Source organism: Leptonotus elevatus, chromosome 15, assembly GCF_054856555.1.
Source record: "Leptonotus elevatus isolate MCC_2025b chromosome 15, RoL_Lele_1.0, whole genome shotgun sequence".
Lineage (NCBI taxonomy): Eukaryota > Metazoa > Chordata > Actinopteri > Syngnathiformes > Syngnathidae > Leptonotus > Leptonotus elevatus.
Genome location: NC_141253.1, coordinates 18313096 through 18331904, shown reverse-complemented (window position 1 = coordinate 18331904; position 18809 = coordinate 18313096). Strand labels below are relative to the sequence as shown.

Below are 18809 nucleotides of genomic sequence, written 5' to 3'. Positions count from 1 at the left end.
TAAGAAGATAATTTTGTACGCTAACCTTGTCTTGTATCAGCAGCCAACGGTAATTGCTACCCCGACAGTGGCAGTAGTGTTACCCTGTTAGCTGCAGGGGGCTAGGGGTTGCCCGTTGGAGAATACTTTGACGTTGCTAAATCCCTGAAAGCTACGGCCAATCATCCAATTCATCATGAAAAAATATTATCGGCATAATATTTTCGATTTTGTGGAGGATTCAGAAAAACCCCCGCATATCAGTTTTTCAGGGCAGACATATTTCTATGCGTATATATGTATATATGCGTATATATACATATATATATATGTATATATACATATATATGTATATATGCGTATATATATATATGTATATATGCGTATGTATATGTATATATGCGTATATATATGTATATATGCGTATATGTATATATGCGTATATGTATATACGCGTATATGTATATACGCGTATATGTATATATATGTATATATGCGTATATATTTATATGCGTATATATATATATGTATATATGCGTATATATATATGTATATATGCATATATGTATATATGCGTATATATATATGTATATATGCGTATATATATATATATATATATATATGTATATATGCGTATATATGTAAGTATATATGCGTATATATATATGTATATATGCGTGTATATATATGTATATATGCATATATGCGTGTATATATATGTATATATGCGTGTATATATGTATATATGCGTATATATATGTATATATGCGTATATATATGTATATATGCGTATATATATATATACATATATATATGTATATATGCGTGTATATATATATATATGCGTATATATAAATATATATATGTATATATGCGTGTATATATATATATATATATGCGTATATATAAATATATATATGTATATATGCGTGTATATATATATATATATGCGTATATATATATATGCGTATATATATATATGCGTATATATATATATATGCGTATATATATATGCGTATATATATATATGCGTATATATATATATGCGTATATATATATATCCGTATATATATATATATGCGTAGATATATATATGCGTATATATATATATGTATATATGCGTATATATGTATATATGCGTATATATATGTATATATGCGTATATATATGTATATATACATATATATGTATATATGCGTATATATATGTATATATATATGTATATATGCATATATATACATATATATGCGTATATATATATATGTATATATATGTATATGCATATATGTATATATATGTATATGCATGTATATGCATATATATGTATATATATGTATATGTATATATGCGTATATATGTATATATGCGTATATATATATATGTATATATGCGTATATATATATATGTATATATGCGTGTATATATGCGTATATATATATATATGTATATATGCGTGTATATATGCGTATATATATATGTATATATGCGTATATATATGTATATATGCGTATATGTATATGTGTATATGTATATATGCGTATATGTATATATGCGTATATGTATATGCGTATATATATATGTATATATGCGTATATATGTATATATGCGTATATATATGTATATATGCGTATATATGTATATATGCGTATATATATGTATATATGCGTATATGTATACATGCGTGTATGTATATATGCGTATATGTATATATGCGTATATATATGTATATATGCGTATACATATATATGTATATATGCGTATATATATATATGCGTATATATATATATGCGTATATATATATGCGTATATATATATATATATGCGTATATATATATATATATGCGTATATATATATATATATATGCGTATATATATATATATGCGTATATATATATATATGCGTATATATATATATATATGCGTATATATATATATGCGTAGATATATATATATATATGCGTATATGTATGCGTATATATATATATATATATGCGTATATGTATGTATACATACGTATGCATATGTATGTATACATACGTATGCATATGTATGTATACATACGTATGCATATGTATGTATACATGCGTATGCATATGTATGTATACATGCTTATGCATATGTATGTATACATGCGTATGCATATGTATGTATACATGCGTATGCATATGTATTTATACATGCGTATGCATATGTATGTATATATGCGTATGCATATGTATGTATATATGCGTATGCATATGTATGTATATATGCGTATGCATATGTATGTATGTATGTATGCGTATGTATGTATGTATATATGCGTATGCGTATGTATGTATGCGTATGTATATGTATGTATATATGCGTATGTATATGTATGTATATATGCGTATGTATATGTATGTATATATGCGTATGTATATATGCGTATGTATATATGCGTATATATATATGCGTATGTATATATGCGTATGTATATATGCGTATAAATATATGCGTATGTATATATATGTATATATGCGTATGTATATATATATGTATATATGCGTATGCATATATATGTATATATGCGTATGCATATATACGTATATATGCGTATGTATATATATGTATATATGCTTATGTATATATATATATGTATATATGCGTATGTATATATATATGTATATATGCGTATGTATATATATATGTATATATGCGTATGTGTATATATATATATATATGCGTATGTATATATATATGTATATATGCGTATGTATATATATATGTATATATGCGTATGTATATATATGTATATATGCGTATGTATATATATGTATATATGCGTATGTATATATATGTATATATGCGTATGTATATATATGTAAATATGCGTATGTATACATGCGTATGTATATATGCGTATGTATACATGCGTATGTATATATGCGTATGTATACATGCGTATGTATATTTGCGTATGTATACATGCGTATGTATACATGCGTATGTATACATGCGTATGTATACATGCGTATGTATATATGCGTATGTATATATATGTATATATGCGTATGTATATATATGTATATATGCGTATGTATATATGCATATGTATATATGCATATGTATATATGTATATATGCGTATGTATATATATGTATATATGCGTATGTATATATGTGTATGTATATATGCGTGTGTATGTATATATGCGTATGTATATATATGTATATATGCGTATGTATATATGTATACATGCGTATGTATATGTATGTATATATGCGTATGTATATATGCGTATGTATATATGCGTATGTATATATGCGTATGTATATATGCGTATAAATATATGCGTATGTATATATATGTATATATGCGTATGTATATATATGTATATATGCGTATGTATATATATGTATACATGCGTATGTATATATATGTATATATGCGTATGTATATATATGTATATATGCGTATGTATATATGCGTATGTATATATGCGTATGTATATATGCGTATGTATATATGCGTATGTATACATGCGTATGTATATATGCGTATGTATACATGCGTATGTATATATGCGTATGTATACATGCGTATGTATATATGCGTATGTATATATGCGTATAAATATATGCGTATGTATATATATGTATATATGCGTATGTATATATATGTATATATGCGTATGTATATATATGTATATATGCGTATGTATATATATGTATATATGCGTATGTATATATGTATATATGCGTATGTATATGTATGTATGTATATATGCGTATGCATATTTATATATGCGTATGTATATATGCGTATGTATATATGCGTATGTATATATGCGTATAAATATATGCGTATGTATATATGCGTATAAATATATGCGTATGTATATATGCGTATGTATATATGCGTATGTATATATGCGTATGTATATATGCGTATGTATATATATGTATATATGCGTATGTATATATGCGTATGTATATATGCGTATGTATATATGCGTATGTATATATGCGTATGTATATATGCGTATGTATATATGCGTATGTATATATGCGTATGTATATATGCGTATGTATATATGCGTATGTATATATGCGTATGTATATATGTATATATAAGTATATATATATGTATATATGCGTATATGTATATATGCGTATATGTATATATAAGTATATGTATATATGCGTATATGTATATATGCGTATATGTATATATGCGTATATGTATATATGTATATATATGTATATATGCGTATATATATATGCGTATATATATTTGTATATATGCGTATATATATATGTATATATGCGTATATATATTTGTATATATGCGTATATATGTATATATGCGTATATATATATATGTATATATGCGTATATATGTATATGTATATATGCGCATATATATGTATATATGCGTATATATATATATATGTATATATGCGTATATATATATATGTATATATGCGTATATATATATGTATATATGCGTATATATATATATATATGTATATATGCGTATATATATATGTATATATGCGTATATATATATGTATATATGCGTATATATATATGTATATATGCGTATATATATATATGTATATATGCGTATATATATATGTATATATGCGTATATATGCGTATATATATATATGTATATATGCGTATATATATATGTATATAAGCGCTTATATATATGTATATATGCGCATATATATATGTATATATGCGTATATATATATGTATATAAGCGTATATATATATGTATATATGCGTATATATATATATGTATATAAGCGTATATATACATATGTATATATGCGCATATATATGTTTATATGCACATATATATATGTATATATGCGCATATATATATATATATGTGTATATGCGCATATATATATATATATGTATATATGCGCATATATATATATATGTATATATGCGCGTGTATATGTATGTATATATGCGCGTGTATATGTATGTATATATGCGCGTGTATATGTATGTATATATGCGCGTGTATATATATGTATATATGCGCGTGTATATATATGTATATATGCGCATATGTATATATGCGCGTGTATATATATGTATATATGCGCATATGTATATATGCGCGTGTATATATATGTATATATGCGCATATGTATATATGCGCGTATATATATATGTATATATGCACATATGTATATATGCGCGTGTATATATATGTATATATGCGTGTATATATATATATATATGTATATATGCGTGTATATATATATGTATATATGCGTGTATATATATATGTATATATGCGTGTATATATATAAATATATGAATATATATGCGTGTATATATATATATGTATATATATGCGTATATATATATATATGTATATATGTGTATATATATACATATATATATGCGTATGCATATATATGCATATATGCGTATGCATATACATGCATATGCATATATATGCATATATGCGTATGCATCTATATGCATATATGCGTATGTATATATATATGCGTATGTATATATATATATATGCGTATGCATATATATGCATATATGCGTATGCATATATATGCATATATGCGTATGTATATATATGCATATATGCGTATGTATATAAATGCATATATGCGTATGTATATAAATGCATATATGCATATTTATATAAATGCATATATGCGTATATATGTGTATATGTATATACGCGTATATATGCGTATATGTATATACGCGTATATATGCGTATATGTATATACGCGTATATATGCGTATATGTATATACGCGTATATGCGTATATGTATATATGTGTATATGCGTATATATACATATGTATATACGCGTATACATGCGGATATGTATATACGCGTATATATGCGGATATGTATATACAAGTATATGCGTATATGTATATATGTGTATATGCGTATATATACATATGTATATGTATATATACATATGTATATGTATATATACATATATATGCAAATATATACATATGTATATATGCAAATATATACATATGCATATATGCGTATGTATATATGTATATATGCGTATGTATATATGTATATATGCGTATGTATATATGTATATATGCGTATGTATATATGCATATGTATATATGTATATATGCATATGTATATATGTATATATGCGTATGTATATATGCGTATGTATGTATATATGTATATATGCGTATGTATATGTATGTTTATATGCGTATGTATATGTATGTATATATGCGTATGTATATATGCGTATGTATATGTATGTATATATGCGTATGTATATGTATGTATATATGCGTATGTATATGTATGTATATATGCGTATGTATATGTATGTATATATGCGTATGTATATATGCGTATGTATATAAATGCATATATGCGTATGTATATAAATGCATATATGCGTATGCATATATATGCATATATTCGTATGTATATAAATGCATATATGCGTATGTATATAAATGCATATATGCATATTTATATAAATGCATATATGCGTATATATGCGTATATGTATATACGCGTATATGCATATATGTGTATATGCGTATGTATATATGCGTATGTATGTATATATGTATATATGCGTATGTATATGTATGTTTATATGCGTATGTATATGTATGTATATATGCGTATGTATATGTATGTATATATGCGTATGTATATGTATGTATATATGCGTATGTATGTATATATGCGTATGTTTGTATATATGTATATATGCGTATGTATATGTATGTTTATATGCGTATGTATATGTATGTATATATGCGTATGTAAATGTATGTATATATGCGTATGTATATGTATGTATATATGCGTATGTATATATGCGTATGTATATATGCGTATGTATATATGCGTATGTATATATATGTATATATGCGTATTTATATATATGTATATATGCGTATTTATATATATGTATACATGCGTATGTATATATATATGTATATATGCGTATGTATATATGCGTATGTATATATATGTATATATGCGTATTTATATATATGTATATATGCGTATTTATATATATGTATATATGCGTATGTATATATATATATGCGTATGTATATATATATGTATATATGCGTATGTATATATATATATGTATATATGCGTATGTATATATATATATGTATATATGTGTATATATATATATGTATATATGCGTATGTATATATATATATATGTGTATATATGCGTATGTATATATATATATATATATGTATATATGCGTATGTATATATGCGTATATGTATATATGCGTATGTATATATATATATATATATGTATTTATGCGTATGTATATATATATGTATATATGCGTATGTATATATATATATGCATATATGCGTATGTATATATATATGTATATATGCGTATGTATATATATATGTATATATGCGTATGTATATATATATATATATATGCGTATGTATATATATATGTATATATGTATATATGCGTATGTATATATATGTATATATATATGTATATATATATGTATATATGCGTATGTATATATATATGTATATATGCGTATGTATATATGCGTATGTATATATGCGTATGTATATATATGTATATATGCGTATGTATATATGCGTATGTATATATGCGTATGTATATATATGTATATATGCGTATGCATATATATATGTAAATATGCGTATGTATATATATATGTATATATGCGTATGTATGTATATATATATGTATATATGCGTATGTATATATATATGTATATATGCGTATGTATATATATATGTATATATGCGTATGTATATATGCGTATGCATATATATGTATATATGCGTATGTATATATATATATGTATATATGCGTATGCATATATGCGTATGTATATATGCGTTTGCATGTATGCGTATGTATATATGCGTATGCATATATGCGTATGTATATATATGCGTATGCATATATGCGTATGTATATATATATGCATATATGCGTATGTATATATATATATATGCATAAGTATATATATATATGCATATATATATGCGTATGTATATATATATGCATATGTATATATATATATGCGTATGTATATATATGCGTATGTATATATATATGCGTATGTATATATATATGCTTATGTATATATATGCGTATGTATATATATGCATATATGCGTATGTATATATATGCATATATGCGTATGTATATATATATGCATATATGCGTATGTATATATATATATATGCATATATGCGTATGTATATATATGCATATATGCGTATGTATATATATGCATATATGCGTATGTATAAATATATCGATATAGATCGATAGACAGATAGATAGATGGATAGTCATCCAATGAGGATGACGTTGTGTGACAACTGCAAAATGAACTTTTATCCCAGTCACAAGTTTAGCCGTGTATATTTTGTGTATGATGTTTAAATAGTGTATTGGTGGGAGGAAGATTTTTTTGGAAGATGTAACTCACATTATGGTTGTAGGCTAGCGGGCTAGCTAGCAAGAAGCTACAGCGCGTAGCATTCCGCTGGACTCTCAGCTCAAACTTTCGCTCTGAGTAAGTTCCAGTAAATACCGGTCGCCATTTTCTCCTCCCGTCCGTATAGCTTTTTCAAAGTGCCCGCATGTGGAGGACACGACAAGTCAGTTCCTTTGTTCCCACCTCCCCGACATGTAACAACGGTCCCACTCGCTCTATCCTTCTCTCTCTATTGCTCTGTCCTTCTCTCTCTATTGCTCTGTCTTTCTCTCTCTATTGCTCTGTCTTTCTCTCTCTCTCTCTCTCTCTCTCTCTCTCTCTCTCTCTCTCTCTCTCTCTCTCTCGCTCTCGCTCTCGCTCTCGCTCTCGCTCTCGCTCTGTCTCTCTCTCTCTCGCTCTCGCTCTGTTTCTCTCTCTCTCTCTCGCCCTCTTTCGCACTCTCTCTAATCGTAGAAATTGCAATCCCTCAAAGTAATCCCCATTTCTAATAAATGTACCTGTAATCTGATTACATTATTTTTTCTGTAACTGTAATGGAATAGTTAAAAATGTTTGCAATCTTATTACGTAATGGCGGTACATGTATTCCGTTACTCCCCAAGCCTGGTACCACGTTTACATGCTTGGTAGACAAAGTTACTCCCGTTTACATGCTCATTTGTGCTCGATTGGAATATCCCCTTCCGACCAAGATGCGCGGACAACGTAATTATGTAAATAATGTCATTTCCACTTTTAACTTACTATACGTTCAATAAAAGACATTATATTTATGTCACTCACAACGCTAAATAAAGCAGTCTGTTTTCTCCTCGCTCCAGAAGTGTGGTTCTTTGCGGCGAGCTTTATGTTTATTGACAACGGCTTGAGTATTTCCGGTGGGTTACACGCCAGAAACACGGACTTATATGCCTGTATTTACTGTATGTGTATATAGGCATAAACTGTGGCGTTTTTGCTGTAGAGACACAAAATAAATTTACTCAAGGGAGGCTCCTTTAGCGAATAGGACGGCGCTGTGCATATAAGTCGTGACTACGTAGACCAAGATTCATGCGGACGGCGAAAAACAATGCCCTGAAAGATCGACGTATTCCAAATGCGTATATATGCACAATAATTCAAGTTATGAAAGGGGTACCCAGGGGTCTTATTTAGGTTTTTAAAAACCCGAATAAGACCATATTGGGGTTATTGCGCGTGTTTACATGGCTTTTCAAAACCCGAATATCGTCAATATTCGAGTTTTAAAAGGGTTATTGCCTGCATGTAAACGTATTTACTGCCGCACGGGCGCGCCCTCAAGCTCCTGTTCCTGTTTCGGCAACGCAAGCTCTGCTGCGGCCATCCTTGTCTCGTGATCCCACTCCAGTGGCGTAAGCCAGCTGCTGCCTTCGGATCCTCCTTTGGCGGCACACAATCTGTGGCCGCCCTGTGCTCCTGTTGCGGCGGCGCACGACCAGCGGCCGCCTTCTGCTTCTGTTTGGGCGGTGTACTACCTGCGGCTGCCTTCAGCTTCGGATCTGGCGGCACATGACCTGTGGTCTGACCGCCCTCGCCGGTTCAGGTGTCTGCTCGTCTGGCGCCCAGCACGCCCCCCGGACAGAGGTACAAATTGTGGTTTCGTCCTGTCTGGGCTTTCTGGGACGTCTTGGGGGGGTGAAGGTGGGTAGGTACTGTCATGTCTTTGGTTTATTTTTTGTTAGATTTTATTTTTTGTTTTGATTTTAAATTTAACTTAAAGCCTCCGCGATCACAATCTTATGCCCCTTCAGCATTCAGCCACTTTCGGTGACGGCCGACATACTCTGAAGGCACTTTCGTCATGGAGGTTGTTATTGACCTCCAAGGACAGCCTGCCAAAAATCATAGTTTTTCGGGCCTCTACTTTGTTTACAAGTGTCTCCAGCTCACATCGTTTTTTTTCATTTGTGCCTCATGCTTTACAATGTGATTATCTTATCATGCATCGTAATCATTCCCACCCGCAAGCCCTGTTTATACTAATTTGCATATATATGCACGGGCGTGGAGAGGGAGGAGTTTGGGGTACTCCAACATTTCTGCATTGATTGAAATGTATGAAAGGAATGTGCTTGGATTTGTACGTACGCACAGATTCGTACATCTGGATTTTTTTGTGCGTGCGATGTTTTCTGGAAATGGACGTATGTCGTGTTTTAGTACGAAAGCCACACAAGTCTTAGTACATGAGGCCCCTGATGACTAACATGAACATGTGTTAATTCACTAATATAACTCCATAGGCACGCCTGTGGGATTTAGTTGCTTGATGTGGGGCCACTTTCAGTGACACAGCCCTTATTATTACATTAACTCTCTGGACTGTCCTCTCATTTGCACTTTAAGGTCCTTACATGTATTTAGGAACTATGTAGCCACTACCAAATTGCACACCAGTAGCACTGCCTGGCTCACAAACCCTCTCCTTTGCTGTCCTGTCCTGTCTTTTCCTTTCCTGTCTTTCCTATCCTGTCTTGTACTGTCCTATTCAGATTAATCGCATTTTAGAATTTTGATTAATCACGATTAATCACATAATTAAAAAGGCTTTTTATCAACATTTTTTGCCCGCCAGATTTGAAGAGCACCTGTTGTGTTAATTATTTTTACATTTTATCTTATGAGGACGTCTTCAACATTTGTTGATCCACTGCACACTCTGATCCTCCTCTTTGTCTAATCAGTTAATTACTTGCATGATTTAAAAAAAAAAATGACCCCAATAGTTTGACATGAACAAATGTCATACACAAACATTTATTAAATGCTTTACTTTAATGCATGTAGTAATGTTGCTCAAACACAACCTGTGCTACCTTTAACATAACCATCTGCTGTCAAGCTAAAGGATCATCGGCGGTCAAAATTAATAATCCGATTAATCTGCACACATACATGATCAATGCAATAATTTTTTTGTGATTAATCAATGAGTTAACGCTTTAACTTTGACAGCACTAATAACAATACACATAACCACAAGGCAGTATATCAAACTACCGTATTGCACTGTGCCTGCAGTATAAAATTTAGACACCTGACAGAGCCACCATTCTGCACGGTCAAGAAACTGAACAGGACAGGTTAAAGGTGTTGGTCTGATGAAACCAAGAATATTATTATTATTATTATTTTGCATTTGGCAGTGAGGCTTTAATCAAAGGAGGCGCATTTGGAGCAGTCATGTGTTTAGTTTTTATAGCCACTGTTCTCATTATTGTATCAGTGTAATTGGTAAATCATATGCAATTAAAAAGATATCAAATGAATTAGCAGAATTTAAAAAAATCAGCGCTATTTTGATTTGCCTATGTGACAAGTGACTTCCTCTTGAAAACAAAGCGGACAAAAATGCAGAGAGTACGATCAATATGGGTCCCTAATTCAAGGGCCTGACAGGAAGTCCTCTCCCACAGATACCATTACTGGTATTAATTCTGTCTGAGGATTGGAAAGGGTCGCAGCAGGGTCAGCGTTCCGTGTGGAGGTGACCTGACCTTTTTTCATCTTGTTTAAGACTTCAATCCCCCACAAATCCTTGGATTGTTCTAGCAACCTATTACCTGGTGTGGTGGTGGGGACCAGGTACACAGTAAATTTTGAAGAATACATTTTTACGCTAATCAGTGTCTATTTGGTTTTACTCGAAGCAGAGTAAAATTTACACTTGGAAGAGATTAAAATATTCAGATTAAATTTTACACCAAGTATTTTTTACAGTGTATGAGAGAATTGGCCTATCCCATGACAAAAACCTAGTAAAGTTTTTTTCACTCAGAAATTCTAAGTAAATTTTAGAATAAATGTTTTTTTAGTACATTTTACTACTTTACCTTAAAGGTTGAGGAACAAACTCACGACCCTCAGCTTGGGACACTCTACCACCTGAGCAATTCCACTCCTACTATTTGCTAGTATCCAAAAGGAGACCAAGGAGGACACCACTCTTAAGGTACAAAGATTCCAGTTGAAGAGCGATATTCTAACACACAGTAGGAGTGGCATGGCTCAGGGAGTAGATTGGTTGTCTCCCAACCTGAAGTGGTGGGTTTGTTCCTCAACCATTGAGTGATGTATTGTTTTTTAAATTAAAGGATCTTTATGCGGTTTGTCACTTTTTTACTTGCGACTGCCAACTCTGGCCCAAAGCATAGCAGCAGCATCCCAAGTGTGGAAAGTTAGCAGCTCATGCATGCAGTGTTGTACGCTAGATACACCACAGGCTAATGCTAGCACAACGCCACATGTCCGCTACTCCGCGGGGATGCGCATGACGTCACCCTCCACAACTCCCCCCATCCCCTCCCCCCAAAAACTTTAGAGTGCGTGGGTCTGCACACTCTACTATAAAGGGAAGTTAAAAGCTGAAAGATGCAGTCAGAGTAAAACAGTCAGGGCTCTTCGTACTCATCTGGGAATTGGTGGAGCATGCATGATGTAGACCTTTTTAAATGGCACAATGCACCTTTAACTAGTCAAATTTAGTCAAAATCGCTCTTTGCAAAATTTACTTAGAATTTCTGAGTGAAAAATCTTTAACAGATTTTTTTTTTCATGGGATAGGCAAATTTTCTCATACTCTGAATATTTTACTCTCTTGCAAGTGTAAATTTTACTCTGTTTAGTGGGACCAAAGAGTGGGACCAAATAGACTGTTTAGAGTAAAATTTACTCTACAAAATTTACTGTGTACTTGGTGGTCTGATGGACCTCGAGAACACATCAAGCGGCTCTTTGAATTATTTGTCCTTGTAGAAGGTGCATGTTTCAATCGGGCCGTTGATGAATTACTTCTTAAAATGTTATTCATGATATAATGGAATTAACGCTGATCGTCGTTGATCAAAGCACCTTCATCTTATTCATTATCATTATTGTCTGCGTTATTACTCAGTTACTTGAGAGGACTGGAACACACTGGCTCTATCCTCCTGGGATGGATCATATGTCTGCTTGCTTGGCTCCTTCCCCTAGACACAAAACACACCCTTTGGCTTCAGCATAATCAATGGGGAGTGCTGTTGGAGGAGGTGGCTCCAGCAGTTGGCCTGCCTGTGATTCGCTGACAAGGGCTCTTAATTGGATTAAGGAACTTGCTTAGCGTGATGCTTTGTGCCGGGATTGGGAGCCACGGACACAGTGGCAAGACAGGAAGAGAAGGCGAGAGGGAGGAGGCTTGCCCTGCTTGCCACTTAGAAGAAAAAGGGGAGTAACCCATCTTTTTTTGCCCTTGTGTGCTGCGGCTGCCGGCAGCCAACCTCCCTCCCTCCCTCACTCCCTCCCACCTCCTCTCTAGCATTCTCTCTTCTTTCCCTTACTCATCTGTTTCTGTGGTTGCTCTGGAGAGGAAGGACACCTGCCGCTCCCTCATGATTCAGCCATTCTGCTGCCTGGAGCTTGACACACCGACAAGGCAGCATGTCCCGCCTGCCACTGCAGTGCCTGGCCGTCCTGTCCGACGCACTTCAACTAACGCAGTTGCAGACGTCCCAACACAAAACCACCATCTCCTCCGTCCAAGTGCTCAGGTAAGTCATCCTTCACTATTCCGCCATCATTCCTCTCAGACTATACGCAACATCCCCTCAAAATATTTTTTGCTTTTTTTATCTGCAGCATATCTGAATATTCCACTTGTCGACACATGAGTGCATTTCTTTGAGAGTATGGAAGTCCTGTTTGCTGTGCATGGAAGGCCGTCCTCATACACCCCAGACTGTTAACAAGGTCAGAAACAAGAACACTTTCCTCGGCAATCCTGGCTCCCCTCATGATGGACAACATACTTAAAGTGACTGGTGGCTGAGGCTGTCTAAGTTCATAGTGTTCAGAGATCCTGCATCCAGCAGTTTAAACAAGATGACTGAGGGAGTGGAGGATTTCTCTGCAGGGCCAGTTCCCCCTCCTGGATTAGCCTCCCCCTCTGGCTCCGCTGTTGATACTGGACAAGTCCCAGAGGAGAAACCAGAGGAGGCAGCTGGAGAGAACGGGGAGGAGGTTGCAGAGGTAACTGCAGAGGGAGGAGATGATGATGATGAAGGTGGGGAGCATCCGGGAGCTTTAGGAGTTATGGCTTTGCCAGCCACCTGCTGTGTGTGCATAGAGATGGAACAGATTAACAATTGCCTGCACTCTGAGAAAATCTGCATTCTGCCCATCCTGGCCTGCCTGCTTAGTTTAGCTCTGTGCACAGCTGGACTCAAATGGGTCTTCGCCGATAAGATCTTTGAGTACGAACCCCCTACTCATTTAGATCCTAAACGCATAGGGCAGGACCCTATTATCATATCAGTGGACCCCACACTGGGACTAACTATGTCAATTCCTCATTCGTCTCCGTCAACTGCCCCCCTGACCACCACTGCCACCATAACCTCAGCGCATCCTGAGGTTTTCATGGAGGACAAGTCTACACGAGGTTCATACGTGCCTCCACGAGGGACCCAATCTCAACCGTCTGCCACAGTTAAATCCACTGCTCAAATTCCCACCATCCCGAAGCAGACCCCCCTCTCTTTGACAACACAAGAAGTGAACGACATCTTCATCCCAACTATCTGTAAGTACTCACTTCCAACAAGAACTGAGCTATTAACTCTTGTCTTGTATTTATTTATTGTTTATTTATTTTTATTTTATTTATTTGTATTGTATTTATTGTATTTATTTATTTTTTATTTATTTTCTTTTATCTTTTATTCACTTTCTATCTTTTCATTCCTTTGTTCCAGAACGACCCCCTCATATCATGACACAGGAATTTGCGATAGGCATGGTGCACTAGCTCTTCATCTGCATCTTAAACTGTGATTTTGATCAAAATAAACAAAAAGGGTGTTCTGTTCCAAAGGAATTATCTGTTCTATCGACTACTGCAGCAAGTATAGGCTGTTGGGCCTTTGCCTCAGAGCAGACACGTTGTGACTTGCAGAGAGCATCATGGAGGCGCGTGACTAAGCCTCGGAAATATTGCTCCCCTCTAGGTGTGTGCTCGTCAAACTGACTTCAACGTTCAAGTCATTATCATTGTTTCAAGTTGTACGCTTTGATTTGGCACACAAGAATGGATGGAGCTGGTGCTACTTTGCACATCTGCACTTGGAGGCAGCATGCAATATTACCGTCATCTGAAAAAGTGAAAATCAATAATGCATGACACAAACTGAAACACCAGGCTGTGGGCACAGGGAGACTTCCTGTTCATTGCCAGTGCTTCTTTTCAAGGTCAGAGCTGGCTGGAGGCTAATTGATGTCCCCGTTAGCCCTTTACCGCAGGGAGAAAAACACAACACGCTAATGCTGTCGGCAACATAATGAGTCAGTGGTAGTCATATATATGCAAGATTGATTACATCGTTCTTTGGGTGGCTAAAATGGTGGTGAGGGATGGGAGCTCAAGTGTTCAAATTGGACTCCACTAAATGACTTATGTCCTAATAACTTTATGAGATACAAAATTATAGCTCAAATTGTATCACAGAAAAGTTGCACTTATAGTAACCAAAATAAGATAAGTTTTAATGCTAACAATTAGCTTGATCCCCTTGGAGTTCTTGTCAAAACTATGGGAATTAAATAACCTCCAACCACCATAACAAATTGAGAACACCAACAACTGGTGAGCATTTAACAGCAGCGGCAACGGGGCATGTTGACCATTAGGAATTTAGGGAGTATCTCAAACGGCTGATCCATTCCAGGCCAAAATTGTCAATATAAATACAAAACAGGGTAATGTCTTAACATTGAGGCATGTATAAAAGTTTATTCAGTAGATTATCCATCCATCCATCCATCCATCCATCCATCCATCCATCCATCCATCCATCCCACTTAAATTAATGAATTTCCACCCAAAAACGTATAAATAAGTTCTATTTTAAATGTTTTAAGTGTCCCAAAGACGGTTTTTTTTATGCTTGAGCACACACAAGGCTTTGATGCAGCTTCTGAACTGAAGAGAACATTGAAGCAATGGTAGTATTTAAAAAACAAAAAAACAGCCAGCAGGTGGCAGCAGAGTATAAGAGATCAACCATGGCCATGTTGCAACAAGCTTTTTCCCCCACTGTTTTGAACAGATTTGTGAATAATGATGAAACTTAGCTATATTCTATTGCTAATTGCTGAAAAACGGAAACTGATAGAAATATACTTTTTTTTTCCTGGTGAAAGAAGAGACTCTAATCTTTCTTTAAGTCCATGTTTTTATAGCAATAGAACACAATATTCTGTGGGACTTGCAAAATCAGTCAAAATCCAGTAAAACAGCCGGGAGCGAAGGGGGTTGCATCAGTGAAAATGCCTAGGAGTGAATGAGTTGATTGTTGTGTAATATTGAGTAGTTAGTCACTATTAAAAACTTCTAAAAACGTAATGAAATATATCATACTCACCAGAGATGCTGATTATTTCTATGCTCTTGCTTGTAAGCTAGCTGTAGCACTCAAATTTGCTGTTGCTGAAGGGCCAAATAAATTATTTTCAGGGCTGAAACAAGCCAGCCAACAACACTGTTGAAGGCCAAGAGTGGATTATTATTATTATTTTTGTTATTGTATTTTTATTTGGGAACAATCAGAGCAAATCCACATTTCAACCATTAGAACATGTCATCTTTCGGATTTTTTGGGTGAATCCATTAGTTATCCTTCCCCTTTGGCTGAGGTACCTTTCCTGTCAAGAAAACGTTGGACTCTGGGTCAGATTCTGTTAATCTCCAGTGATGTCCACTGTTCTTGAGCTAGTCCAGTTTTGACCGTCGCCGTTCAAACACTGTCCCACAATACAACACTTCACCGTATTGGATCAAATAATGTACATAAACACTTTAACGAAACATTAGGGACTAGCACTCCTCATATGTGGATTGGTTTAAAACAAACAAACAAAAAACAGCAATTGCTAATATGTATGATACTTGTTGTGAATGCCCTGGGCAGATTACATTGACATAGGAGCGATCTGAAATCTGATTGGACAAAAATAAGTAATATACAAGGCTTTATGCACAGAAGTCAGAATATTTTTTTACAATGTCGCATTTATATACAACAACAATGAATGTAAAATAAAACCATCAATACATATTGGTTGTGTGTAATGTAGACTCGCCTTTTCTCAGTTTTTACGTTCACCATTGAGCAATTAAAACCATTTTATGTAGTACACATCCATTTCAGCGCCTCAAACGTATTTAAATAATTAACATATTCATACTGAATTTTTCATTACTTGGGGTCACTTGGTGCTTCAGTAAATGAACACTTTTATGCTCTGTTGGGTTCAGATTAGGGGACCTGATGTGGCAACTACTCACATTCTGTATTTAAGTCGAAGTACTGATAATTTTTGTGTAACCCCCCAAAAAAACCCACAATGACTTCATAAAAGTAGAAGTGCTTATTCAAATTATTTCACTTAAAGTGAAAAAATACAGTCTCTGAATTATACTTAATTATTAAAGTAAGAATTACAACATAAACAATGATCTTAAGTAACGTCATAGATGGGAATATCTTGTGTTTCCCTGGTTCACATACACCATGTCACTGCTTTGCATTTTTTTCTGCCTTATTAATCCCCAAGATCTCAATCAATCAGTCAGTCAGTCAGTCAGTCAAGATCTCAACCGGTGATGGCTTTATATTTAAAAAAAATTGTTACGTAGAGTCATCATCAAGTAACAAGCCTATTTTGACAAAACAAGGAGTCAGAATTGTACGAATATCTGTTTTTTTTATTTTTTATGTATGCAATATAAATGAATCTACTTAAGTACAGTAACAAAGTAGTTTTAATTCATTACATTTCACCACTGCAGGGCACTCACTTACTCTCACTTGGCCATTGAAGAATAAATATGCCATCTGATTCAAAAAGTTATGAATTGCTTGACGTTACACAGTAAAGTGCCAGTCGCGTTTGAATGAATGTAAACAGAGCCCTATATGACTCCGGCTTCATCTTGTTACGTCTGTCAGCACTCACAACAAATCATGAATAAACATAAGTGAGGATGTTGAGTTAGCACGTATACATACCGCCATTTTGGGAACAGGATGCTGTATGTTTTAGATCGTAAAGAATTCCTTTCCCTCTCCATATCATCATCTGGTACATTCTTATCTATATTGGCAAACAAATGAATGTTTTCAACAGCCAAGCAGTAACTTGATGTGATCAATAAAGATCAGGATTTTCAGTTACTGTAAGGCAAGGCAAGGCACATTTCATACACGAGGCAACTCAATGTGCTTTACACAAGGAAAGACAACATCTATATGCATCAACAAACACGCAGTTAATAACATTCA

The 18809-nt window shown here is 33.5% G+C and overlaps 1 protein-coding gene across 4 annotated transcripts in view; it reads left to right on the top strand.

Annotated features, from left to right (window-relative positions):
* The first annotated feature begins 13544 nt into the window (after window positions 1-13544).
* The window catches only part of nrg1 (neuregulin 1), a 39613-nt gene continuing 34348 nt past the window's right edge, over window positions 13545-18809 (top strand). For 3 of the 4 annotated variants that reach the window (XM_086097311.1, XM_086097308.1, XM_086097309.1), the window contains exons 1-2: window positions 13545-14021; window positions 14110-15052. In XM_086097311.1, coding sequence (XP_085953437.1) covers window positions 14353-15052 — 700 coding nt within the window. In that variant the 5' untranslated portion in view covers window positions 13545-14021; window positions 14110-14352. The remainder of the gene's footprint in view (window positions 14022-14109; window positions 15053-18809) is intronic. The other variant, XM_086097310.1, reaches the window with a different exon arrangement.